At 49.0% G+C, this 26,463-nt stretch overlaps 1 protein-coding gene across 1 annotated transcript in view; it reads left to right on the top strand.

The window, feature by feature from the left end:
• The first annotated feature begins 9,433 nt into the window (after window positions 1-9,433).
• Window positions 9,434-26,463, top strand: part of LOC104968656 (kynurenine--oxoglutarate transaminase 1) — a 28,894-nt gene continuing 11,864 nt past the window's right edge. Inside the window, 4 exon segments of the mRNA XM_015473681.3 lie at window positions 9,434-9,476; window positions 10,508-10,553; window positions 10,878-11,003; window positions 24,084-24,234. Of these exon segments, the coding sequence (XP_015329167.2) occupies window positions 24,139-24,234 (96 nt within the window). The 5' untranslated portion in view covers window positions 9,434-9,476; window positions 10,508-10,553; window positions 10,878-11,003; window positions 24,084-24,138.

The following is a 26,463-nucleotide window of genomic DNA, read 5'->3' as shown; positions in this document are numbered from 1 at the left end:
GAGCCGGGACCATTTTATCCAAGTTCAAGTTCTAAATCCAAGCTTTCATCTTCTGTGGTAGTTGGTATAGCAGGCTGGTCTTGCCTGGGCATGGTACCCAGGCCTCTCCTCCAGAGGTGCCATGGTTTGTGTTTTCTCAGTAACTGGACAGGGGAGGGGAGGAGGGGGATCTTCTGACATATTTAGGCCAAGGATGGTAAACATCCTTCTAGCCACCGTGGGAAGATGTAGATCTTCCTGGTAAAGAACTGACTCAGCCCAAACACCAAGTGTGCCACTATTGAGAAACACTAAAACCTGACATCCTTACTACACACAGTTGCCGTAGGTGATGTACAGCCAGGCTGTAAAGCCGAAGCCACCTTGCCTGTCCTTGCAAGCTGCCATGCAGGGTGGAAGCTGGATAAGGCATGGCTCGTGTCCCCAGGGGCTGATGGTCTCCTAGATGCAGGGGAGCTGATAGAGGCGGCAGCACCTACCTCCCAAAAGGATTTTGGGGGGGGACAGGTTTTGACTTTGGAAACAGGTAAACCAGGGGTTGAATCCCACCCAGCTCAGGCTGTCTCAGCTCACTGAGCTTTGTTCATTCTCCTCTTCAGCAAAACAGGGACAATGACGCCTTTCTGAAGGCTGTTGTGAGGATGAGCATTTAGCACAGGAGTCAGGCACATCATAGGTGATCTGAGTTCTGGGGAGGGCCCAGACTGACCCAGGAGACTTCAGAGCTGGGATTCAGCCCTGCTAGGGGGTCAGATTAAAAGGCCTGTCAGACAGGATATAGCTTGAGCAAAAGTGGGCAACATCTATTCCGAAGCAAAGGATTTATGTATTTGGGAGTGGAGAGAATACAGAAGCTGCAGAGTCTGGACTTAGGCCTGCTCCAGAGGCCAAGTTAGGAGGCTTTGGACTTTATCCGGTCTCCCTCCAGGCTGCATCCAGCAGGAGGTGTAGCTGACATCAGCAGCCAGAGGATTGGTCACTGAGGCCTGTCCCGAGGGGTCATCCACCCGCTGTTCACAAGTCCTGGTGACTTCTGGCCGAGAAGGTGGCCAATAGCTGCTTAGACTGATGGAGGCGTGTATTGGGGGAGGCACTGACTGCTGGGCACCAGCCCCTTGCCTGGCAGCCAGGAAGTCTGAGATCTTAGATGCCTTGGAAGCTGCCCAGAAAGGTGCTCTGAAGGTCACCTGGCGCATTTAAGCTCCCTTCTCCAGGCAGGGTTGGCCTCCCTAGAGCTGCCTGCACTGCAGCACTTCTCAGACTAAATTTTAATAATAACAATGATACATTTTTGAAACACTGACTCCTTGCCTGACACCAGACTTATGTGGTTTTCATGTGTTAACTCATTGACTTCTCACTACCACCCATGGACCAGGAGCTATCATTATTTTCATTTCAGAAATGATACTCAGAAAGGTTTAGTAATTTGCCAGAAGTCACACAGCTAGTAAATGGCTTCAGTCCAAGGTGTGATTCCAGAATTTCATTGCCTCAAAAATAAATAAATTAATTAATTAAAAACACTGCCTAAAAAAAAAAAAACAAAACAGTTTTTTCCCCAGGTAGTGCCATGGTAAGGAGAAGGCAATGGCACCCCACTCCAGTACTCTTGCCTGGAAAATCCCATGGACGGAGGAGCCTGGTAGGCTGCAGTCCATGGGGTTGCGAAGAGTCGGACACGACTGAGCGAGTTCACTTTCCCTTTTCACTTTCCTGCATTGGAGAAGGAAATGGCAACCCACTCCGGTGTTCTTGCCTGGAGAATCCCAGGGACGGGGGAGCCTGGTGGGCTGCCGTCTATGGGGTTGCACAGAGTCCGACACGACTGAGGTGACTTAGCACTGCCATGGTAAAGAAATCTGCCTGCCAATGCAGGAGACACAGCTTCAATCCCTGGGTCAGGAAGATCCCATGCAGTTGGAAATGGCTATCCACTTCAGTATTCTACCTGGAAAATTCCATGGACAAAGGATCCTGACGGGCTACAGTCCATGGAGTCACAAACAGTTGGACTGAGGACGCCTGCCTGCACACACACGTGTACACAGGGAAGTTTATAAGACCCTCCCCAATCAATCCCAGGGAAATAATCACTGTTAATAATTTACACACAAGCCAATACAGTACATAATGCGGCAGTCCTTGCTTTCCAGTATAGTTAAATAACACCAGTCCCTCAATGAAAGTATTAGTCACTCAGTCGTGTCCAACTCTTTGCGACCCCATGGACTGTAGCCTTCTTGGCTTTCCAGGCAAGAATACTAGAGTGGGTTGCCATTTCCTTCTCCAGGGGATCTTCAGGACCTAGGGATCAAACCGAGGTCTCCCGCACTGCAGGCAGACTGTTTACCGTCTGAGCCACCAGGGAAGTCCTCAATAACACAGTTCAAATTTCATGTGCCATATTATGTTACCTATGAATAATTGCACCACACAGGAACTTTGCTACTACTTCTTCCATCCACAAATAACTGCGGAAATGACAGATGCACAACGGTGAGTGACCAATCACATCACTTCTTTCAAAGCCTGTTGTTGATTGGTCAGTTCAGTTCGGTTCAGCCCTTCAGTCGGGTACGACTCTTTACGACCCCATGGACTGCAGCACAGCCAGGCCTCCCTGTCCATCACCAGCTCCCAAAGTGTACTCAAATTCATGTCCATCGAGTCGCTGATGCCATCCAACCATCTCATCCTCTGTCGTCCCCTTCTCCTCCCGCCATCAATCTTTCCCAGCCTCAGGGTCTTTTCCAATGAGTCAGCTCTTCGCATCAGGTGGCCAAAGTACTGGAGTTTCAGCTTCAGCATCAGTCCTTGCAGTGAATATTCAGGAGTGATTTCCTTCAGGATTGGTCACCATGCGTGTTATTCAGTTCCTACACAGACAGCAAAGCATGTGGTTTGTGTTGCCTCCTGTCTCCTAGTGATAAACCCATGTGACATTTTACAAAAATGTGTGAGCAAAAGAATAGGAAGTAGCTACCCAAAAGAGGGACTTTGGCAACTCACATGAAAGCGCAGCACAGAAATGCGGAGTGGTAAGACTGAACATATATGTGAAGTCAGGTGGGCCTTAGAAAGCATCACTACGAACAAAGCTAGTGGAGGTGATAGAATTCCAGTTGAGCTATTTCAAATCCTGAAAGATGATGCTGTGAAAGTGCTGCACTCAATATGCCACCAAATTTGGAAAACTCAGCAGTGACCACAGGACTGGAAAGTTCAGTTTTCATTCCAATCCCAAAGAAAGGCAATGCCAAAGAATGTTCAAACTACCGCACAATTGCATTCATTCATCTCACATGCTAGTAAAGTAATGCTCAAAATTCTCCAAGCCAGGCTTCAGCAATATGTGAACCGTGAACTTCCTTATGTTCAAACTGGTTTTAGAAAAGGCAGAGGAACCAGAGAGCAAATTGCCAACATCCGCTGGATCACTGAAAAAGCAAGAGAGTTCCAGAAAAACATCTATTTCTGCTTTATTGACTATGCCAAAGCCTTTGAACTCACCTGTCCACGTGCTCAACTCACACACCTAGGCCACGCCCACGCGCCCTCGAGTCTCCGAATTGGCCGGCTCGAAGTAGGGGTGTTGCCGAAGGGTGAGTCGATTGGCCGGGGCGGGGCCAGTGGAACGGCGTTGGCGAAACATGGCGGAGCGCCGAGGAACGGCCCTTGGTTCGTAGGTGAGGGATATGTAGCCGAGACCATGCGCATGAGGCAGCTGTGTAAAGAATTAGCTGCTTGTAGCACGATGGCGGGCCCGAGTCGCTCTACTCACACTCCAGGCTCGTTCGCCTGCTTCCGCGGCCCCGGAGTCCCTGAGCTTGTTGCCTGCCCTTTAGTCTTAGCCACTCCAGACAACCCCCTCGTAGCCTTACCCAGGCAGCGGAGGTGGTGAAGCCGGGGCTAAGTAGGAATCGCGATGCGCGTGACGTACTCGTTGATTTCATAACTCTTCACGCGGAAGTGAAAGGGAAGTCGCTCAGTCGTGTCCGACTCTTCGCACCCCATGGACTGCAGCCTACAGGCTCCTCCGTCCATGGATTTTCCAGGCAAGAGTACTGGATTGGTTTGCCTCGTTCCTTATGGCAATGGCAACCTTGCGGCAGTCTTATAGTGGCAACTCTGCCTCGGGGTTCCGTTCGGAAGGCGGAGACGCCGACTCCTATCCCCAGGCCTCAGGCGATATCTCTTCTGATAACCAGTGTCGATGTGGCAAGTCCTGTCCCCCTGAAACCTCTTTCTCTGCTTTCTCTCCGTAGGAACTCTGACTATTAACACAATTTACTGGAAATGCTACTAAGTGCCAGCTATGGTCTCAGCGCACTGGAAGGAGTACATGTCCATGCCCCCCTGACATGCTCTCTACTTGGGCCAGTATGCGTGGTGTGTAGATTGCTGGGGGGGCGCTGCCCCTCGCTTTCCTCAACTACCCTCATTAAAGGGTTCCTAGTGGCTCAGCAGTAAGGAACTGCTGCCATGCATGGATCCCTGGTAGAAAGGCAGAATGGCAGGAATTCTTGAAGGAAGTAACAGAGAAAAGAAGAATATACTACAGGTTATCTTTGCCTGGAAGAATCCACAACAAGACGAGAGCTGGTGTGGGCTGCAGATCCATGGGGCCGCAAAACAGTGGACAAAACGACTGAAGACTAACCAACAAAGCTCATTTAAACAGAGGAGACAAGCTGAATGGAGACAGCAAGTGGACACCTCCCCCGCCCCAGCTCAGGTTGTGACCAATTATCGCCCTCCAAACTCCTGTATCTCCACACCAAACTCCGCGTTCTCCAGGTAACGTGCAAAGTAGCAGTGCGAAGGAGAAACAATTAAGAGGCGGCAGTGAGGATCAGTAAGTAAAAGATCGGGATACTTGGTGGACGCCCAGTAGCGACGGGAGTGTCCCTGGCCCACATGGTGAGCAATCTCAAATGGAGTCTGGATATCTCTTCACCCGCCCACTGTACCACACAGTGCACAAGTAATACTATGTGGGAAAACCACACAGGTTTGTTCCCCTCCAGGTCTACTAGTTATCCCAAGAATGGAGGACTGTGAGGGGCCAAGGAAGCCCTGGAAGCTTCTCTGGCTGCTCTAGCTAGGCTAGATTTGTGTCCCACAGGCTGACCTACGTAGAGAGGACACCACCTCCGTGGCTGTTCCAAGTACTTTCGCCACGTCCAAGACTCTTCCCGTCCACCAATTGTACCTCTTATCCCAGAAAAAGAGAGAGAAAAAAATGGAAGGATCTCAAGTGAACAAAGAAAACCTGACGACTGTGCACGCGAGCGCAGGAGAACAGGCAAAGCGCCAAACAGAGGAAGGGCAGGCTGGCGCCAGAGCGAGGAATCGGGCTGTGAGCGAGCGCGGGTCCCTGGACAGGCAGAAAGGGCGAAGGCCGCTTAGGGCTACTGGACCCTCAGCATCTGTCGAGAGACTGGAGTGCTTGAAAAATGGGAGGACCCAAAAGCTGTAGTCCTAACCTGCCTACTTAGCGTGATTTCCAGTCCTGTTGGGTATAGTGTCATATATACATATACTCTGTAGAACCTCATCATTGAATGGCTGAATATCTTTTTTTTGAAGCCCCTTTACCCAGACATTGCATGGTTTGCAATTCTAACTGCTATCATACAAATTTTTAACTTTCTTTACAAACACTGTATAGTTCCAATATTCTCTAGCGACTTCACTCTCCACTTTTTATGCCAGGTTTCCATGCCAATCTATTCCCATCCCACATCTGTGCGCTGTTGGTTGCTTCGTCATTTAGTTGCTGAGCTGTCGTGTCTGACTCTTGCGACCCCATGGCTGTAGCTAACCAGGGCTCCTCTGTCCATGGGATTCTCCAGCAAGAATACTGGAGTGGGTTGCCATTTCCTTCTCCGAGATCCAGTGAACCCTGGGTCTCTTGCATTACAGCAGATTCTTTACCACCTGAGCCCACCCAGAGAGAAGCCCCAGCTGTTTAACCCACCCACTCAGTCCAGGGAAAAGAAATATGATACCATCATTTACGAGAAGTAGTGCTGCTTACAACTCCTGGACCTGGTTTTCTAATCCACATTGTGTCCTTCTGCATCTGGCATCTACCTAACAATGTACTTCCCCTGGCAGCCGCAGATATTCTGCGGAGTATTCAGCTCAAGTGCTCGTCGTGTCAACTCTTTGCACCCCTGCACGCAGCACGCCAGGCTCCCTGTCATCACCAACTCCTCTTGATCACCAGTGTCCATTCAGTTGGTGTCCATCCAGCCATCTCATCCCTGTCGTCCCTTCCCTGCCGCCAATTACTTCTGGTGTGAATAGCATGTGCGGTAGTTGAGCATTCTTGGCATGCCTTTCTTGGGGATTGGAATGAATAATATAAGTCACTAATATTAAGTTCCCTCCGAAGATATACCAGTGACTTTTAGGCATCATAGTATTGACTTGGTGTATCTCAATCTTATTATTCTCTGCCTGAGACACAGAAATCGGTTTCATTGTAGTTTGCACTTTGTCAGTTATGACAAGGTTCAGCATCTCTCCAGTTTACATGCTGTTTTCTTTTTGTGTGTGAATGTATATCTTTTGCCACTTTTTTTTTCTATTGACATATTGGTCTTTTGTAATGATTGATAAGAATTCTTTGCATATAAGGCTCACATGTATTAGAATGGTCTGATTACTCATTTGTCCCCTTCATTCTGTGTCACACCTAAGGAAAGGAAGGTATCCTGTCTCTGTGTGCCTGGTGACTAGGCTAGGGCATAAGCATAATGGGGTTCAATAAATACTTCCTGAAGTAATACACTCCACTCTGTCCCTTTCCAAACAATGATTTTGCACTACTATCACTGTTCCAAAGTCAAGATTGTGAAACAATACAATTCACAGGCGCAGGCTTGGAGCCCCTTTGCCGTAGTACACATAGACTGGTGCTAAGAAGGTCCTCCAGAGCCAGAGGAGAAATTATGCTAATAGTTTTCAGTACTAAGGTGTTTTTTTTTTTTTTCATAAACTTCTCTCTCTAGTCATGATCCAGCTAATCATCATTATAGATGAATAAAGATGCACATTTAAAAGAAAGAAAGGAAGCCAGACAGGCAGGAAGAAAGAAAGACAGAAAAAAAGGATTTCTTGGATGGAACTGAGGCAGAAGGCAGATGGGTCCCAGCCTAGGTATTTGCAATAAGGCTCCTGTTTACATTTCTTGGGGCAGGAAAAAAGTGGACTTCAAGCTGGACATATACACGTATACCCCTTGTTTGCATTTTCAGAAACAGGAGACAGATGGGCTCCAGGTTAGATGCTTACAACCAGTCCTTCTGCTTGCTCTCCAAAATGGGAGTAACAACTGAACAGGGTATATAGCCAGGCTTTCTCTCCTGAGGACACCTTAAGATAACAGTCATGGCAGGAACAGAGAGCACTAAACCTTGTTTGAGTAACGAATCAAGAGGCCAGGTATTTCCCATCCTTGGGGCAAGGGAGACATTGCACACGGGCAGAAAGGCTCCCAGGGGGTCAAAAGTCAGGGGATGCCAGGCCATAATAAGTAATGCTTCTTTACTCCCAAAAGCCTCTGCATTGAAATCCATCTTGGAAAAAAGTCGTGCACACATGTTGCCTAGGGCAGGTCAGGTGTGGACAAATAAATCAGATTGCTGGCCAAAGGTAAACAAAGACCCAGAAGAGCTGTCCTATATAAGTTTTTTAACCACCTTTTTTCTGGTTCCTCCTCATTAGGGGAGATTCCCACACGCTTTCTCTCCAGGTGCCCCTGTCTTGCTTCTTTCTTAACTAAGCAAACGGTTTCTCTGTGTGTTCTCCCGCTTGTTGTGCTGTGTCTCTAATAATAAACTTTGTACCCATTTTTACAGTTTTTGCCTCCAGTGAAATATTTCAGCAATCAGACGTCCAGCTGTTTATCCAAATGAGCTGAAAAGGCAGGTCCACACAAAAACCTGCACATGAATATTTATAGCAGCTTTATTTATAATTGCCAAATACTGGAAACAACCAAATGTCCTTTGAAAGGTGAATGGATAGACATGCTGGCATATCCATACAATGACTAGTATCCAGCACTAAAAAGAAATGAGGTATCAGGCCAATGAGTAGTATCCAGCAGTAAAAAGAAATGAGATATCGAGCCACTAGAAGCTAGGGAGGAACTTTAAATATGTATTACTTAATAAAAGAAGGGAGTCTGAAAAGGCTGCATATTGTTTGATTCCAACTATATGACATTCTGGAAAAGGCTAAACTATAAGAACAGTTAGAAAAAAAAGATCAGTGGTTATCAGGGGCTTGAGGAGTGGGGAAAATAGGTGGAGCACAGATTTTTAGGGCAGTGAATCAATTTTGCATGATACTGTAATGACGGGGGCTTCCTTGGTGGCTCAGACACTAAAGAATCTGCCTGCAATGCAGGAGACCCAGGTTTGATCCCTGGGTCAAGAAGATGCCCTGGAGAAGGAAACAGCAACCCACTCCAGTATTCTTGCCTGGAGAATTCCATGGCAGGGATAGATATATGCCATTAGGTATTTTACCAAAACCCACAGTATGTACAACACAAAGAGAGAACCCTATCCTATACTATGAACAAAGCATCAATACTGGTTCATGGACTATAACAAATGTACACCTTAAGGCAACATGTTAATTCCAAAAACTGAGGGGAAAGTCTGTGGGAACTATCTGTTCAATTTTTGGTAAACCCAAGTCTTCTCTTTGGCCACCTGATGCAAAGAACTGAGTCATCTGAAAAGACCCTGATGCTGGGAAAGATTGAAGGCGGGAGGAGAAAGGGACGACAGAGGATGAGATGGCTGGATGGCATCACCGACTCGATGGACCTGAGTTTGAGTAAACTCCGGGAGTTGGTGATGGACAGGGAGGCCTGGCGTGCTGCATGCAGTCCATGGGGTTGCAAAGAGTCGGATACGACTGAGCGACTGAACTGAACTGTTCTCTAATAAAGTGTAATAATTAAAAGAGAGAGTAAATGAGCGAATCTATAACTGGATTTAATTATTGCCAGCTCTGAATCACACTCCAGCTTCGGGCCCCAAGACTCCATGTACAAAACCAAGCTGATGTTTGACTTCCGTGCTCGACCCGAGCCGGAGGGCAGCGCTCTGGTAGTCCAAAGTTTCTGCGCACTGGGACACTCAGGCCTGAGATGAGCTAAACATCACCCCCCCCCCCCCGCCCCCCGGTCCCTACACCAGCGCCAGGTCCAGCTCACCGGATGCCGACACCCCATCAGCCCCTAGGCAGCCCATCCAGCACCTCCAGCCCTCCCCTGTCCACGTGCTCTAACCTCACAGCACCTAGGCCACGCCCACGCGCGCCTCTGGGTCTCCGATTGGACGGCTCGAAGTAGGTGTTGCCGGAAGGGGTGAGTCTGATTGGCCGGGCGGGGCCTACGGCGTTCGGCGAACATGGCGGAGCGCGCGAGGAAGCGGCCCTGTGGTTCGGTAGGTGGAGGGATGTGCGAGCCCTGCGGCAGGGCACGGGGCTGGTGTTAAGAAATAGAGCCGCGTGGGGCCCCGTGGCGGGGCCGAGTCGCCTCTCCAGCTCCAGGCTCGTCGCTGCTCCGCGGCCGGAGTCCCCGAGCTTGTTGCCTGCTTGTGGCCTCAGCAACCCCTGTGCCGATGAGCAGCGGAGGTGGGAACCGGGGTTTGAATCGGAGCCGGGACAGCGTTGGTAACTCATTACCTTACCGGAGTGAAAGTGAAGTCGCTCAGTCGTGTCCGACTCTTCGCGACCCCATGGACTGTACACCACCAGGCTCCTCCGCCCATGAGATTTTCCAGGCAAGAGTACTGGATTGGGTTGCCGTTGCCTTATGGCCAATGGCAACCTTGCCGGAGTCCTTAGTGGCAACTCTGCCCGGGGTTCGGATTCGGAAGGCGGGACCCGGCTCCTTCCCGAGCCCTTTCATGGCGTATCTCTTCTGATAACCAGGGCGGCAGTGGGCAAGTCCTGTCCCCCTGAACCTCTTTCCTCTTCTCTCCAGTAGGAACTCATTTAACAATTTACTGAATGCTTACTATGTTCCAGCTATGGTCTCAGGCACTGGGGGTACATGTCCCTGCCCTCCTGACGCTCTCTCTTGGGCAGTATTGTGTGTGTGTGTGGGGGGGGGTGCCCCTCGTTTCCTCACTACCCTCATTTAAAGGGGCTTCCCTAGTGGCTCAGACAGTAAGGAATCTGCCTGCCAATGCAGGATCCCCTGGAGAAGGAAATGGCAGGAATTCTTGAAGGAAGAAAGGAAAGAAGGAAATACTCAGGTATTCTTGCCTGGAGAATCCCACAAACAGAGGAGCCTGGTGGGCTGCAGTCCATGGGGCCGCAAAACAGTTGGACACGACTGAGCACTAACCAACAAGAGCTCATTTAAACAGAGGAGACAGCTGGGGAGCAGCAAGTGGGAACACCTCCCCCGCCCCAGCTCAGGTGTGACCATTCAGCCTCACTCCTGTATCTCCCCCAACTCCTTCTCCAGGGTGAACATGGCCAAAGAGTAGAGTGGCGGAAGTGGAAGCAACAGAGTAAGTCAGGGACTAGGGGGTGGAGGTGGGCCCTGGCGGGGGTGGGCCCAATGGAGAGCTAAGTGTCTGTGCTTACCTCCCCACTGCCCATCAGTGCACAGCTGAATCTTGGGGAAAAGCCACCAGGTTTGTCCCCTCTAGGTCTTACTAGTACCCAAAATGGGGACGAGGAGGCCAGAAGCCCTGGAAGGCTTCTCTGGCTGCTCTCTAGGCAGCATTGGAGTCCCCAGGCTGACCTACTGAGAGGACACCACCTCCTGGGCTGTTCCAAGTCTTTCCCACCTCCAAGTCACTCTTCCCTCCACCAATTGTCCTCTTATCCAGAAAAAGAGGAGAAAAAGAAGTGGAAGGATCTCAAGATGACAAAGAAACTGGAGCGGCAGCGAGCGCAGGAGGAACAGGCAAAGCGCCAACAGGAGGAAGAGGCAGCTGCCCAGAGCGAGGATCGGGGTGAGCGAGCCGGGTCCTGGGCAGGGCAGAGAAGGGCGGAAGGGCCCTTAGGGGCCACTGGGCCCAGACATCTTGTCCTGATGGAGAAACTGAGGCTTGGAAAATGGGAGGGACCCAAAAAGCTGAGCCCTAACCTCCTACTTAGGTGGATTTCAGTTCTCTGGAGGGTAAGTGTCATATATCATAACTTGTAGAACCTCATCATTGTAATGGCTGATTATACTTTTTTTTAAGCTCCTTTAGCCAGACTTTATTGTTTGAATATTTGCAACTGCTATTCTATACACAAATTTTAATTTCTTACAAAACTGTATATTCCATATTGCTAGGTCACTTCACTCTCCATTTTTATGCCACGTTTCCATCCAGATCTATTTCCCCAAATCACAATCTGCCTGTTGGTGTGTTGTCTTATTTAGTTGCTGAGTTGTGTCTGACTCTTTGCGACCCCATGGCCTGTAGTCTACCAGGCTCCTCTGTCCATGGGATTCTCCAGACAAGAATACTGGAGTGGGTTGCCATTTCCTTCTCCAGGGGATCCAGGTTTTGAACCTGGGTCTCTTGCATTACAGGCAGATTCTTTACCACCTGAGCCACGAGGGAAGCCCCCAGCTGTTAACACCCACTTCTATCCAGGGAAAGAAGTATATAGATACAGTTTTACAGAAGTGAGGCTGCTTAATCCATGCACTTCTGGACCTGGTTTTTCTAATCCCACATTGTGTCCTTCTGTACATCTGCATCTACCCTAACAAATTGTATCTTTCCTCCTTGGTCAGCCCCAGAATTCTGGAGTATTCAGTTCAGTTGCTCAGTCGTGTCCAACTCTTTGCAACCCCATCAACCGCAGCACGCCAGGCCTCCCTATCCATCACCAACTCTTGGAGTCTACCCAAACCCGTGTCCATCAAGTTGGTGGTGCCATCCAGCCATCTCATCCTCTGTCGTCCCCTTCTCCTCCTGCCCTCAATCTTTCCCAGCATTGTGCGGTAGTTTGAGCATTCTTTGGCATTGCCTTTCTTTGGGATTGGAAGGAATAATATAAGTCACTAATATTAAGTTTCCCTCCAGAAGATATACCAGTGACTTTTAGGGCATCATAGTATTGACTTGGTGTATCTCAATCTTATTATTCTCTGCCTGAGACACAGAAAATTGTGTTTCATTGTAGTTTGCACTTTGTCAGTTATGACAAGGTTCAGCATCTCTTCCAGTTTACATGCTGTTTTCTTTTTGTGTGTGAATGTATATCTTTTGCACACTTTTTTTTTTCTATTGACATATTGGTCTTTTGTAACTGATTGATAAGAATTCTTTGCATATTAAGGCTCACACTGTATTAGAATGGTCTGATTACTCATTTGTCCCCTTCATTCTGTGTACACACCTTAAGGGAAAGGAAGGTATCCTGTTCTCTGTGTGCCTGGTGGCTAGGCTAGGGCATAATGCATAATGGGAGTTCAATAAATACTTGCTGAAGTAATAAATATGCCAGCAAATTTGGAAAACTCAGCAGTGGCCACAGGACTGGAAAAGGTCAGTTTTCATTCCAATCCCAAAGAAAGGCAATGCCAAAGAATGCTCAAACTACCGCACAATTGCACTCATCTCACACGCTAGTAAAGTAATGCTGAAAATTCTCCAAGCCAGGCTTCAGCAATATGTGAACCGTGAACTTCCTGATGTGCAAGCTGGTTTTAGAAAAGGCAGAGGAACCAGAGATGAAATTGCCAACATCCGCTGGATCACCGCAAAAGCAAGAGAATTCCAGAAAAACATCTATTTCTGCTTTATTGACTATGCCAAAGCCTTTGACTCTGTGGATCACAATCAACTGTGGAAAATTCTGAAAGAGATGGGAATACCAGACCACCTGACCTGCCTCTTGAGAAATTTGTATGCAGGTCAGGAAGCAACAGTTATAAATGGACATGAAACAACAGACTGGTTCCAAATAAGAAAAGGAGTACGTCAAGGCTGTATATTGTCACCCTGCTTATTTAACTTATATGCAGAGTACATCATGAGAAACGCTGGACTGGAAGAAACACAAGCTGGAATCAAGATTGCCGGGAGAAATGTCAATAACCTCAGATATGCAGATGACACCACCCTTATGGCAGAAAGTGAAGAAGAACTCAAAAGCCTCTTGATGAAGGTGAAAGTGGAGAGTGAAAAAGTTGGCTTAAAGCTCAGCAATCAGAAAATGAAGATCATGGCATCCGGTCCCATCACTTCATGGCAAATAGATGGGGAAACAGTGGAAACAGTGTCAGACTTTATTTTTCTGGGCTCCAAAATCACTGCAGATGGTGACTGCAGCCATGAAATTAAAAGATGCTTACTCCTTGGAAGGAAAGTTATGACCAACCTAGATAGCATATTCAAAAGCAGAGACATTCCTTTGCTAACAAAGGTCCATCTAGTCAAGGCTATGGTTTTTCTTCTGGTCATGTATGGATGTAAGAGTTGGACTGTGAAGAAGGCTGAGCGCCGAAGAATTGATGCTTTTGAACTGTGGTGTTGGAGAAGACTCTTGAGAGTCCCTTGGACTGCAAGGAGACCCAACCAGTCCATTCTGAAGGAGATCAGCCCTGGGATTTCTTTGGAGGGAATGATGCTAAAGCTGAAACTCCAGTACTTTGGCCACCTCATGCGAAGAGTTGACTCATTGGAAAAGACTCTAATGCTGGGAGGGATTGGGGGCAAGAGGAGAAGGGGACGACAGAGGATGAGATGGCTGGATGGCATCACTGACTCGATGGACATGAGTCTGAGTGAACTCCGGGAGTTGGTGACGGACAGGGAGGCCTGGCGTGCTGCGATTCATGGGGTGGCAAAGAGACACGACTGAGCGACTGATCTGATCTGATCTGAAGTAATAAAAGGTGTGTATCTAAGTTCCTGCACCAGTTGTTGATAGTAAAAAGATGAACAAAGAAGAGTCCTAGTTCTAACGGAGCTCACAGTCTGGTTGGAGAGATAACATTCATTCTCTCACTCAGTGAAAGTTTATTGAGCATCTTCCTCTGAGACACAGCCATAATGATGTCCCAGGCAGCTGCTAGGATGAGAAAAATGCCAGGATTATGCCCCAGGTGATCTGGTCCCCCTGGAATCTGGGCTGGTCGGTGCCCCTCCCTGCTCATCACTATCCCCATCCATAAAATGTAAGCAACTAGATCAAATTCTCTCCTTTCCCATTGAGCATCTCTCAGTCTGTGCTTCATCGATTCTTTCTGGAAATAGTGAGTCAATAGCCCAAGGGGCCGTGGTGTCACTGCTCAGCCTTCCCTTGCTCCACAGTGGCAGTGAGTACAGGCTTTGAAGTCTGTGTCCTGAGTTCAAATTCCAGCTCTGCTACCTGCTAGCTGTGGCCTTGGGTCTGTTACTTGGCCTCTTGATGGCACCTCTCTCATGGGATTCAAAGTGATGGGCCGTGGAAAGTGCTGGGCGGGCAGCCTGGCACAGAGAAAGTGTGCAGTAAATAAAAGGCTATGGTCATTACCCTTAAGCTCGTCATCAGGGCTGTAGAGGAGTTATCCAGGGAAGTTATCTTGCTTTCTGGAAGATGAGAGATGAGGCACATGGGGAGTTGGAGGTGGGTGTGGCTTGGGAAAGGCTGCCCCAGAGCCTTCCTGGTGTCTCTGAATGAGGCAATGGTGAGAGCTCCCAGGTGTCTGTGAATGAGCCCCTGTAGAGATACCTAGGTCAGCCCAGTCAGTGCAAGAACCCTGGTCTGGGAGGCCAGCAGTCACACCTCGGGGTGGGCCTGGACCAGCACACTCCCCACCGACGGTCTCGTCTATGAAGTGAGGCCACACTCCCCTCTGAGACACAAAGTTGTCCTCTGTCCTAATGTATCGTATGGCTTAATGTCTAGGGCCAGCTAGCCAGAAGTCTAGACAGGACTGGCTCTGCGTGTCCCCTTTTGGTGGCCTCAGGGACAACAAGCACCCATTTCCCCACAGGGCAGTGGCTTGCAGGGATTCCCAGGTGGCTCAGTGGTCAAGAATCCGCCTACCAGTGCAGGAGATGCAAGAGACCTGGGTTCCATCCCTGGGTCGGGAAGATCCCCTGCAGGAGGAAATGGCAACCGACTCCAGTATTCTCACCGGGAAAATTCCATGGACAGAGGAGCCTTGCAGGCTTCAGTTCAGGGGTTGCAAAGAGCTGGACATGCAACATGCAAGCAGCATGCAACGCCTTGACACCTGGCAGTGTTGCTGGTGAGGGCAGCCCAAGTGGCCACCTGTGCCCTTCCCACCCTCGGCTCAGACGCCCAGTGGCTTTCCCTCCCCTTCAAGTTCCTGGAAACTGTCCCCATGACACCCACGGGCTCAAAGGAAAGAGACATGTGCAAGTACTCAAGGGCAAACACTCTTATTTGCACAAGTAGTCACAACCGCACACAGATTTACCCACGTTCAAGGTCACATTAAAACTTTCAAGGACCCTATTCACTTCTACTTCATGGGCCCCTTTCTCCATTAAAAAAATATATATATATCAAAGGAGAATTCCCTGGTGGTCCAGTGGTTCAGACTTCATGCTCTCACTGCCAAGAGCCCTGGTTCAGTCCCTGGTCAGGGAACTAAGATCCCGCAAGCCACACAGCTTGGCCAAAAATATATATATATATACTTTATAACTATGTTGGTATAAAGAACAAATATCGTCCAGGCTAGATTCATTATTATATTACATTCCCTTGTGCATGCATGCTAAGTCGCCTCAGTCGTGTCTGACTCTTTTCCACCCCATGGACTGTAGCCCCTCGGGGCTCCTCTGTCTGTGGGATTCTCCAGGCAAGAATACTGGAGTGGGTTGCCATGCCCTCCTCCAGGGGATCTTCCGACCCAGGGATTGAATGCATGTCTCATGTCTCCTGCATTGGCAGGCAGGCTCTTTAACACTAGCCCCACTTGTGTTCTTATTTTAAAATAAATTAAAATGAAAACATTTTCATAGGCCCTTCAAACTATCGCAGGCCCTCAGCACTAAGCCTCCTGAGATCTGATGAAGTCAGTCCCGCTGAAATGGGTCATATTGTACGAATGTCATGGGTATTCATAAAGTGCCCACTCTATTGTTAACATTTGCCATTTACAGTCACCTTTTATGTGCCAGGAATTCACTTAACGGCTTTCACAGACAGGGAAACTGACATTGAGAGAGGTAAAGTGACTTGCCCTGAGTCACACAGCCAAGGTGTGCATGACCCCAAAGCCTGTGTCCTAACCTTCTCCGCTGGTGTCTGCTTGGTGCCCAATCCCAGGTGGGCATCAAAGGTTTGGCAGGACAGACCTGCTCCACAAAGGGTGCAGTATGATACTCACTCCTGTGCCCACAGACTCACCCGGACACACACACCAGTCGCTGCCCTGGCAGTCCCCTGCAGTGGAAGCCGGATCCTGGTTTCCAGCCCCAGGTAGCATGAGTGGTTAAGCGTGGCCTCATCCTGCACAGGCTCTCCCCCGCTCCACGGAGCCAGACGGCCCAGGCCACCCCCAGCCCCAAGGTACCACCTTTCCTGAGAGCTGGCAGTGAGAGTGAAGGGCCAAGACTGGCAGAGGAGAGGAAAGGGCCACACGCTGGGCTCTTAAACTGTGGGCATCCCGTGATTTGAACCCTCCCCTGACCTGCCGGAGCCCCATTTGAGTGTTTGTTGTTGTTCAGTCGCTCAGTTGTGTCCCACTCTTTGCAACCCCACGGACTGCAGCACACCAGGCTCCCCTGTCCTTCAGTATCTCCCGAGTCTGCTCAAATTCACGTCCATCGAGTCGGTGATGCCATCCAACCATCTTGTCCTCTGTTGCCCCCTTCTCCTCCTGCCTTCAGTCTTTCCCAGCATCAGGGTCTTTTCTAACGAGTCAGTTCTTCGCATCAGGTGGCCAAAGGATTGGAGCTTCAGCTTCAGCATCAGTCCTTCCAGAGAATATTCAGGGTTGATTTCCTTTAGGATGGACTGGTTTTTATTGTTATGTTATCGTTGTTGCAAACTTCCTTGCCTTTTTTCGTTTTGCTTTTAGATTTTATTTATTTTTGGCTGCACCAGGTCTTTGCTGCTGTACTCAGGCTTTCTCTAGCTGCAGCAACTGGGGGTTACTCACTGTGGTGTGAGGGCTTCTCACCGTGGTGGCGTCTCATTGCGGAGCACTGGCTTTAGGCACAGGCTTCAGTAGTTGTGGTACATGAGTTGTTTTACCCCGAGGCATGTGAAATCTTCCCAGATCAGGGATCGAACCCCTGTGCTCTGTATTGGCACCCAGATTCTTATCTGCTGGGCCACCCGGGAAGTTCCTTCCCTGCCTATTAAGGTTGGGGGGAGTTTGAGGGTAGCGCCTGCTTCCCAGGGCTGTTGAAAGGGTCTGATGACATCAGTATAGTCCTTACTGCAGCGCCTGGTGCTGAGTGAGCAAATCAGAACTGATCGCATTAGTGTTATTCCTACCTCTGTGATCCGGTGAGATGGTGGCAGGTGTGATGTGGGGCGGAGGAGGCGTAGCCACCTTAGGAGAAAGGCCAGAATTGATAGACATCAAGGGCTGTGAGCTACCACGTCAGAGAGAGGATCAGCCTACCAGGCACCCGCAGATTTTGAACCGAGTGGTCAGGAGGTGGTCGAGGAGGGGGGTTCCCCTGAGATTAAGTCCATCTGGGGAGTCAGCAGGGTTTCAGGCACAGGACGGGAGCAGGCACCCCTGCACTCGGCCCGTCTAAGGGGACCACCCATCCCCGTTCTCTCAGGATGGTGCTACTTTTAGCTCTGGAAGTCCGGTGTCCTGAGAAATCCCTCAATGCCTGTCAAGCGGGATGGTGGGTCCCCCCAGAACAGGCACGGCTGTGCCCTCCAAGGCCAGCACTGGGCTCACACCAGGCCCTGTGCCTCCCATCCTCTGCTGAGGGGACTTGAAGCAGGCGGGCACTTTCCCCCAGACACAGGGTGGAATGCCCCTCCTCAGATAATAATCGCACTGCCCTTTTTCGGTTCTTAGCCACAGGGAGTAAATCGGAGGGTGAACTCTGACTGACTGCCCAGCCCCTGGATTCTCCCAGCTCGCCCCCATGGGCCTTTGCACAGCCTGGCATCCTTTCCCTTCCTCTGGGACTGGGCTTGAAGGCCGCGCCCTCCACGGAGCCCGCCAGAACTCCTGCCCTCAGGGGCCGTGCCCCCAGCGCCCTCTAGTGTCCGGTTGGGTTAGTCTCCTGGCCGTCTGTATCGAAGTACCACACAGCGGGTGGTTCTGAAGGCTGCAAGTCCAAAATCAAGGTGTTATTGGGGCCATGCTTTCTCTTAGCTTAGAGGAGGAGAATCTGGTCCATGCTTTTCTCTTAGCTTCTGTGCTGTCAGGAGTCCTCGGTGTTCCTTGGCTCGTAGACACATTAGTCTCTGCCTCACCCACTCCAGTGTTCTTGCCTGGAGACTCCCAGGGACAGCGGAGCCCGGTGGGCTGCCGGCTGTGGGGTCACACGGAGTCGGACACGACTGAAGCGACTTAGCAGCAGCAGCAGCAGCTGTCTTCACATGAACTTTCTCCCGTGTGTCTGTGTTCTTTTCTCTTCTTACAAGGAAACAAACTGGACTGGCAATGGTCCACGCTGATCCAGTGAGACCTCGTCTTCAATTTTTCGAATATTTACTTATTTACTATTATTACTATTTTTTGGAGAAAGGAATGGCAACCCATTCCAGTATTCTTGCCTGGAGAATCCCATGGACAGAGGAGCCTGGTGGGCTACAGTCCGTGGGGTCACAAAGAGTCAGACGTGACTGAAGTGACTTAGCACGCATGCATTGCTATTTTTGTCTGGGCCAGTGTTAGTTGCAGCACGCGGGACCTTTAGTTGCCGCATGTGGGATCTAGTTCCCTCACCAGGGATCAAACCTGGGCCGCCTGCAGCCCAGAATCTTAGCCACTGGACCACCAGGGGAAGTCCATCGTCTTAAATGGGTCACACCTTCGAAGATCCTGTTTCCAAATAAGGCCACATTCACAGATTGTTGTTTAGTCGCTCAGCCACGTCCAACTCTGCGACCCCATGGACCAACCCCAAGATCCCCAGCGGATCTTCCCGACCCAGGGATTGAACTTGCATCTCCAGCGTGTCTCTTGCATTGCAGGCAGGTTCTTTACCCCCGAGCCACTGGGGAAATATTCACAGGTTATCAGAGGTTAGGACTTGGACATATGCTTTTGGAGGACACGATTCGAGCCATAACACACACCTTTGCGTTGGTCAGGAAATACACGTGCTGGATAGTAATGGAGACAGTGTTTGTGGGCATCTCTTGACAGGCCTGGTCTGCCGGGGTCCAGCCCCGGCTGATCCAGGGTATTCGAAGCGGGGACGGCGTCGGCGACCTATTTATTTAAATATTTTATCAAAGATATAAAGAGTAATAGGATGAGGATAGCTCAGTAGGAAAATTCAGTGGAGAAAAGAGGCTGAGTAGCTTGGTTTACGCGGGAGACCAATAAATCTTCAAGACAAGAAGCTTGCACCACTTACGTAGGCCGCAGGCGTCCTTCCGTTCTCCCGAAGGAGAGGAGACACTGAGGCTTCCCCGGTCGGATTTTAGAAGCCCAGGCATAATTAGTAAGCATGGTGGGTTCTGCGCTCCAGATGGAGACTCAGCCAGAGTGGGGGAGAGAGCGACATGGGGAGACCAGTATTTCGAGAAACTGATCCCAATTCTTTATTTTCCATGGTCTACTTTTATACACTGAGATGTCATGCAAAAGTCACGCGGGGTCAGCAGTCCAGACTTTTATCAAAGTCAGGTGCTTCATACAAATGTATACAGAGGTCTTAGGGGTGTTACATCATCTTCTGGCCAGGGAGGGCCTGCTGACAATTTATGACCCTCTCTCTCCTTGTGACAGGGGTCAGTCAACCAGGACACTTATTTCTCCAGGGGTGATTATTCTTAAAACAGACACCACCCAAATAAAGTTACATTCCTATAGGGTGAGGGTATAGTGGGTTTTAGTTAAGGAAAGAATTTACTTAGCCTAAGGTCTAACGTGATTAGTATCAAAGGTTAATACTTATTTCTTCTATATACTCATTAACGTGTGTAAGGGCAGGGGATGTGGAGACTTAGCAACAAACATTGGCTCAACAAATGAAAAACCCTTCACCAATACAATTTCTAATCAGCCCATTATACTTATACTAATAGTTTTCTAACTTTTCTAAGGAACCTGTTTTTAGAAGGTTTAAAGCATCTCGTGCCTCTCACGGTTGGGAGGCTGTGAGCGATCGCATGTGGCCGGACAAGCCTGTCAGGCAGGCCAGAGAACCTTCAGAGGAGTTTGTAGGTTAAAACACTCTTGTCACACCCAGGAGTTTTTATTAACTGGAGCTCTAAGTTAACTCCTTCTCCGAAAGAGGTGGTGGGGGACAGCCCCCCGTAAAGTCAGAGGTGTAGGGGAGAGCACAGAGTAGTAAAGTAGGCAGGCTCTGGTTATGGGGGTAGATGCTCGAGGAGTTCCAGGGGGAGTCCTGAGGCTCGATCCCGCCTTTGCGTATGTCGAGCCTCCTTCCTCATGACCTTTGCCACGGGCGGAGTACCTCACTCTGGATCCCAACATCGGTCCACACTGTGGTCTCAGCGCTTTGCCAGCACCTGGTCAGAGAACATGCTCCAGAGAAGCTGATGACTGAGTGAGGACCAGAGGAGGAAGTGCCCCGCCTTGGGACAGATGACTAGTTTTCTGGGCTCTGAAATGCTTTGAAAGACCTTGGAGGAACAGGCTGGGTGGGAGTGGAGTTTGGAAGGGACTAGGCTAGGGAGCGGCCTAGTTTAGGCCAGACTTATTTCTTTTCTTTCTTTCCCTCTTTCTCTTTTTCGGCTGCACTGGATCTTAGGTGTGGCACACGGGAAAAGATCTGTGTGGCTTGTGGGATCTAGGTCCCTGAGCAGGGATCAAACCCAGGCCCCCTGCATTGGGAGCGGGGAGTCTTAGCCACTGGACCACCAGGAACGTCCCACAGGACAGATTTATTTCTTATAAGCAAGGGCCAATAACTATCCACTTCCTAGATTCTCCTAGTGTGGGCAAGCCTGAGCCTTTGCATCCATGACCGGGTTATAAACTACTCTCCTTTTATTTCTCCTCTATAGTAAAGTTAGAGGGTCGCACTGATAGTTATGAAATGTTGTGAACAGGTAGATTACATTGGACTTACAGTTTCCAGTCCTGTGTGCAAGGAGCTTGAAGTCATCACACTGTCCTTGTGAATAAAAAGCTGAGCCAAGGAAAAAATTAACAGCTTTTCTTAGATTCATCAGAGAAGTGAGGCTGCATTGCAAATCGCCGCCTCGGGTACGTGTATGTGTCATCTAAGGCTGCTTTCCCAAAGCAGCAGCAGATTGAGAAGCTGCGACAAAGACTGTCTGCCCTGCAAAGCCTAAAATATTTGCTCTGACCCAAGGCAGAAAAATGTTTGCTGGTGCTGATAAAAGATGAGGAGAGTTAACAGACAGGAATGGTGAGTGTGGCTGGGAGAGAGCAAGCAAGAGAAACGGTGGTAGGAACAACCTGGGCCCTCATCTCTGAGCTAATATGGCCTCGTAGTATATGGTCATAGGATACGGTAGAAACTTTGGGTTTTATTCTTACTATGAGTATTTTTAAAAGAAAGAAAGGAAAGTGAAGCCGCTCAGTCAGGTCTGACTCTTTGTGACCCCATGGACTGTTGCCTACAAGGTTCCTCCATCCATGGGATTCTCCAGGCAAGAATACCGGAGTGGGTTGCCATTTCCTTCTCCAGAAGATCTTCTTGACCCAGGGGTTGAACCTGGGTCTTCCACATTGTAGGCAAATGCTTTACCGTCTGAGCCACCGGGGAAGTCCAGGTCTAAGGGGTCTAGTTCCCTGACCAGGGATGGAACCCTGGTCCCCTGCATCGGGAGTGTGACGTCTTAGCCACTGGACCACCAGAGAAATCCCAATGTACAAGTTTCTGTATGGACATATTTTCGTTTTCATTTCTCTTGGGTATATACCTAGGAGCGAAATTGCTAGGTCATATGATAACTCTATGTTTAACATTTTGAGAAACTTCTAGGCTGTTTGCCACATCTGCTGCAGCGTTTTACATTCCCAGAAGCAATATACAAGGCTTCCAATTTCCCACCATCCTTGAAACACTTGTAATTATCTGTCTTGTTCTAGCCATTCTAGTGCGTGGGAAGTTGTGTCTTAGTGTACCATTTACCTAATGGCTAATGATCGTGAGGATCTTTTCATGTGCTTGCTAACAATTTATACCTGTTTGGAGAGATTCAGATTTATAATTTGCAAATACTTTCTCCTATGTGGGGTTTTTCATTTTCTTGATGGTATCTTTTGAGACACAAAAGTTTTTAATTTTGGTGAAGTCTAAATCCATTTTTTCTTTCATTGCTTGTGTTGTTATATATAAAAGCTGCTATATATGGTGTTATATATATAAAAAAAAACACACTTCTTCTAATGCAAGGTCAACGGAGAAGGCAATGGCACCCCACTCCAGTACTCTTGCCTGGAAAATCCCATGGACAGAGGAGCCTGGTAGGCTGCAGTCCATGAGGTCGCTAAGAGTCGGACACGACTGAGCGACTTCACTTTGACTTTTCACTTTCATGCACTGGAGAAGGAAATGGCAACCCACTCCAGTATTCTTGCCTGGAGAATCCCAGGGATGGGGGAGCCTGGTGGGCTGCCGTCTATGGGGTCGCACAGAGTCGGACATGACTGAAGCGACTTAGCAGCAGCAGCAGCAATGCAAGGTCAAAAACTTTACTCCTGTTTTCTTCAAGGAGTATTATAGTTTTAACCCTTTTATTGAGTTAATTTTTTTTATAAAGTAGGAGTCCAGTTTCATTCTTCTGCATGGGGATATCCAGATGTTTCAGCACCAATTTGTTGAAAAGATTGTTATGTCTTCACTGAATTTTCTTTTCTTTTTTTGCTCGGGGGTCACATAACTAGTTAGCATGCCAGAGTCTCCTTCATTATCAGAATTAACCAGACAAATCACTTTACCAACTAAGAACGGCCATGCACCACCACCCACAGAATCGAGAAAGAGCTATCAGTGTGCCAGTCCTGTCCCTCATTGAATTTTCTTGGCACCCTTGTCAAACAGCAATGGATCAAATAGCAGTTTACTTTTGGGCTCTCAATTCTACTCCCTTGATTTATATGTCTATCCTTATGCCATTACCTTATTATGGCATTACCTTATGCCAATGCCTTATGCCATTACTGTTTTTTGGTTCCCTTAGCTTTTTAGTAAGTTTTGAAATTGTGCAGTGTGTCCTTCAAAGATTTTCTTCTTTTTTAAGCATTCACTTTTTAATTTATGTTTGTTGAATCTTTTTTTTTTTTCTTAGCAGCACTGCAAGGCTGTGGGTTCTTAGTTCCCTGACCAGGGATGGAACCCGGGCCCTGGCAGTGAAAGCACTGAGTCCTAACCACTGGATCGCCAGGGAATTTCGGAATCTCTTTTAAGGCCTGATCAGCTTTAGATTTGGTTTTAGCACAGAAATAATCTACAGGTGGTATGTGTGTTTCCAGAGTCAGGACGTAATGTAGGCTTGGCTCTGCCTGTGATATTAGAAGCCATCCATAATCTTCATTTTTAATTAGATCATTTTTAATTAGAGGTGATTTACATTTTGAGGGCTTCCTGCATTGCGGGAGACCTGTGTTCAATTCCTGGGCTGGGAAGATCCCCTGGAGAAGGAAATGGCAACCCAATCCAGTATTCTTGCCTGGAGAATCCCATGGACAGAGGAGCCTGGTGGGCTGCAGTTTGTGGAATCGAAAGAGTTGGACACAACTTAGCACTATCTTTTTCTTTCTTTTTCTTAACATTTTGAAAGGGTTACTGTGGTTGCTGGGGCGGGGGGTGGTCCCAGGGTTTCAAGGACTGAAGGATAGTCATGCGACAAAACACTTGTTTCCATGCCTGGTACAGAGGGACCACTTGATAAATACCAGCCCTTATTGTTCTTGTTATTAGAGCTGATGGGCGGGGGGGGCGGGCACCAAGTCCTGGGCCCAGAGCCATTTTTCTGGCCAGGGTGTTCTCCCTTCTCTGCCCTTGGAGGGGACCTCACCCCACGGCTCTGGGAGGCATGTTCAGGAACACGACGGCCATCTGTTTGCACCTGGTGGGGCCCCTCCGGGGAAAGAAGTCTGGAGCTTCACTCACCCGGTGTTTGCACCAGACTGTAAGTGCTCTCGCCCATTGAGCCCTGCTGCTCGCATGACCTGGGGTCCTGGGATCTGGCTTGGCCCTGGCTTCAAAGCTGTGCATGAGCCTCCTCTTGCAGGAAGCCTTCTCTGACTGCAGCCTGGGTGTGGGCCCCTCCCTTGCCCCTGCTTCTGATCTAGCTTGTAGCTCTGCATCCTTGGTGCTGCAGCCTCCCCATCGGCCCCTAGCCCAGCCCAGTGTTTGGTACACAGTAGGTGCTTCATAAATGTTGGCTGAATAAATACATTATGCATAAACTCAAGAACAGGCACTGGTTCCTCCCTTATCCAAGCAATGTGTGATGTACGCAAAGGTCACTCCACTGAGCACCTCAGTTTCCCCCCTTTTTCATCTCCTCCCTGAACTCATTCAGCTCGGTGCCTCTTTGTTCTCTCTCTGTGCCCCTGTACCCCTCTACTCCTTCACTCATCTCAGCCCTCCTCAAACTCCCTCACTCCAACCTCTACTCACCTCTCCACCACTGCCCCAACTCATCTTTACTGTATTTCCTTAACGTGATGCATACCCAATTCAAAAGCAAGTCCTTATATCATTGAACCCATAATGACATCAATATTAAGATACATTGTTATTTTATGGACTAGTAAGGGAGGAGGAAATTGCCTATTAAATTCATTCTATAGGTTCTAAGATACATCTGAAAATGCAGTGTGCAAAAATACACATTTCAGAATCAAATATGATATGATCTCCATACAAAAAGACTTGGAAACATAGAAAAGCACACCCATGATTCAATCACCTACAATTCCACCACTCAGAGGGAACCTTTGTTAACATGTTACTACATTTCCTTCTAAACTTTTTTTCCATTCACATATGACTATAAACAATGTATACATAGAAGCATACACAAGGGTATTTTTTTAAACATAAGCATATCATACATGCTATTTTGTCCCCTGTTTTATTGATGTCAGTACAGCACATTTATAAACATTCCGCTAAAATGTAATTTTCTCCCATATTTTTAATCATAAAAATAAAACATTTATTTTAGAAAATGTGAAAAAAAGAAAATTATTAAGGAAGAGAAGGAAAAGTATCTGTTTACTAACCAAAGATAATCACTGCCGTCTAACATTTTGGGGATCACACAATTTCCCTGGCAAAGATCATGCTATCATTTTTACTATTTCCATACATGCTGAGTGCCAGGCCTGGCGAGAGGTATTAGGGCCTGGTGAAAGCACAGGGCCGCCAATGTTAGCAAAGTACCCAGTAGGTGCCAGGCTCCACGCTGGGCTCTCTCTGAACCATTCACATCACCAGGACCCCCAGGCGATGGAAAAACCTGGCCGGTGTACAGACCGTCCCCACACCTTTCTCCAGGCCCAGGGCCAGGGGCTGGGAGCCCTGCTGTTGCTGTCGTCCTGCCCCAGAGCCCTGTGCAGCTCCTCTTCTGACCTTGGGCAAGGCCCCAAGTCTCTCTGAGCCACAATGTCCTCATCTTTAGATGAGGATTATCCTGACCCCTCTGGTAAGCATGCTGTGAGGACTCGGACTGTGAAGAACAGTGAGAGTTGACCGTGAGCTACAGCTGGTGGCTTCACCACCTGCAGCCCCTCTGAGACTCCAACCCACAGGGACCAAGAGGCTCTGAGGGACCACGAAGCCCATGCCCCTATTACACTGATGGGGAGACTGAGGCCAGGAGGAGCTAACGCACTTGTGCAATATCACCCAGCCACGACAGACTGAGGGCCTGAGCCTGATGGTCCCCAGGCCAGGCCAGTCTCTGCACACCTGTGGGTGAGGGGGAAGCTGGCCTGGAAAGAACCCAGGGAAGGGGAGGGGTGGTCCCCTGAGCCCCTGAAAGACTGAGCAAGTGGCCCCTGTGCCCGAGTCCGAACATGGCCTCATCTCAAACAGGCCTGAGTCTGTCTGTCGTGTGACCTTGAACGTAGCCGTCTCCCCCTCCTCCCTGCATTTTCGCATCTGTAAAATGGGTCAAGTCGGGGGGTTCCGGGAAGTTCATGGAAGCGTTTAGAAAGAAGCCGCTGCCGTCACTGTCACCGTACTCCGCTCTCCTGCTTCCTGCTGCTCCTCCTCCCCAGCCCCTCCAAATTTTAACCTGGGTCAAATTTTAACCTGATGGAATCCAGTCTATGTCCCAAGATGTGCGGAGTCCGGGCTGGCAGGTGGGCAACTCCAGGCTGGTGGCGCGGGGAGGAGCCCTGCTCTT

This window comes from Bos taurus, chromosome 11 (assembly GCF_002263795.3).
Source record: "Bos taurus isolate L1 Dominette 01449 registration number 42190680 breed Hereford chromosome 11, ARS-UCD2.0, whole genome shotgun sequence".
In the NCBI taxonomy this organism is placed as follows: domain Eukaryota; kingdom Metazoa; phylum Chordata; class Mammalia; order Artiodactyla; family Bovidae; genus Bos; species Bos taurus.
Note: the sequence above shows the minus strand (reverse complement) of the source record. Positions and strands in the feature narration are given on the sequence as shown.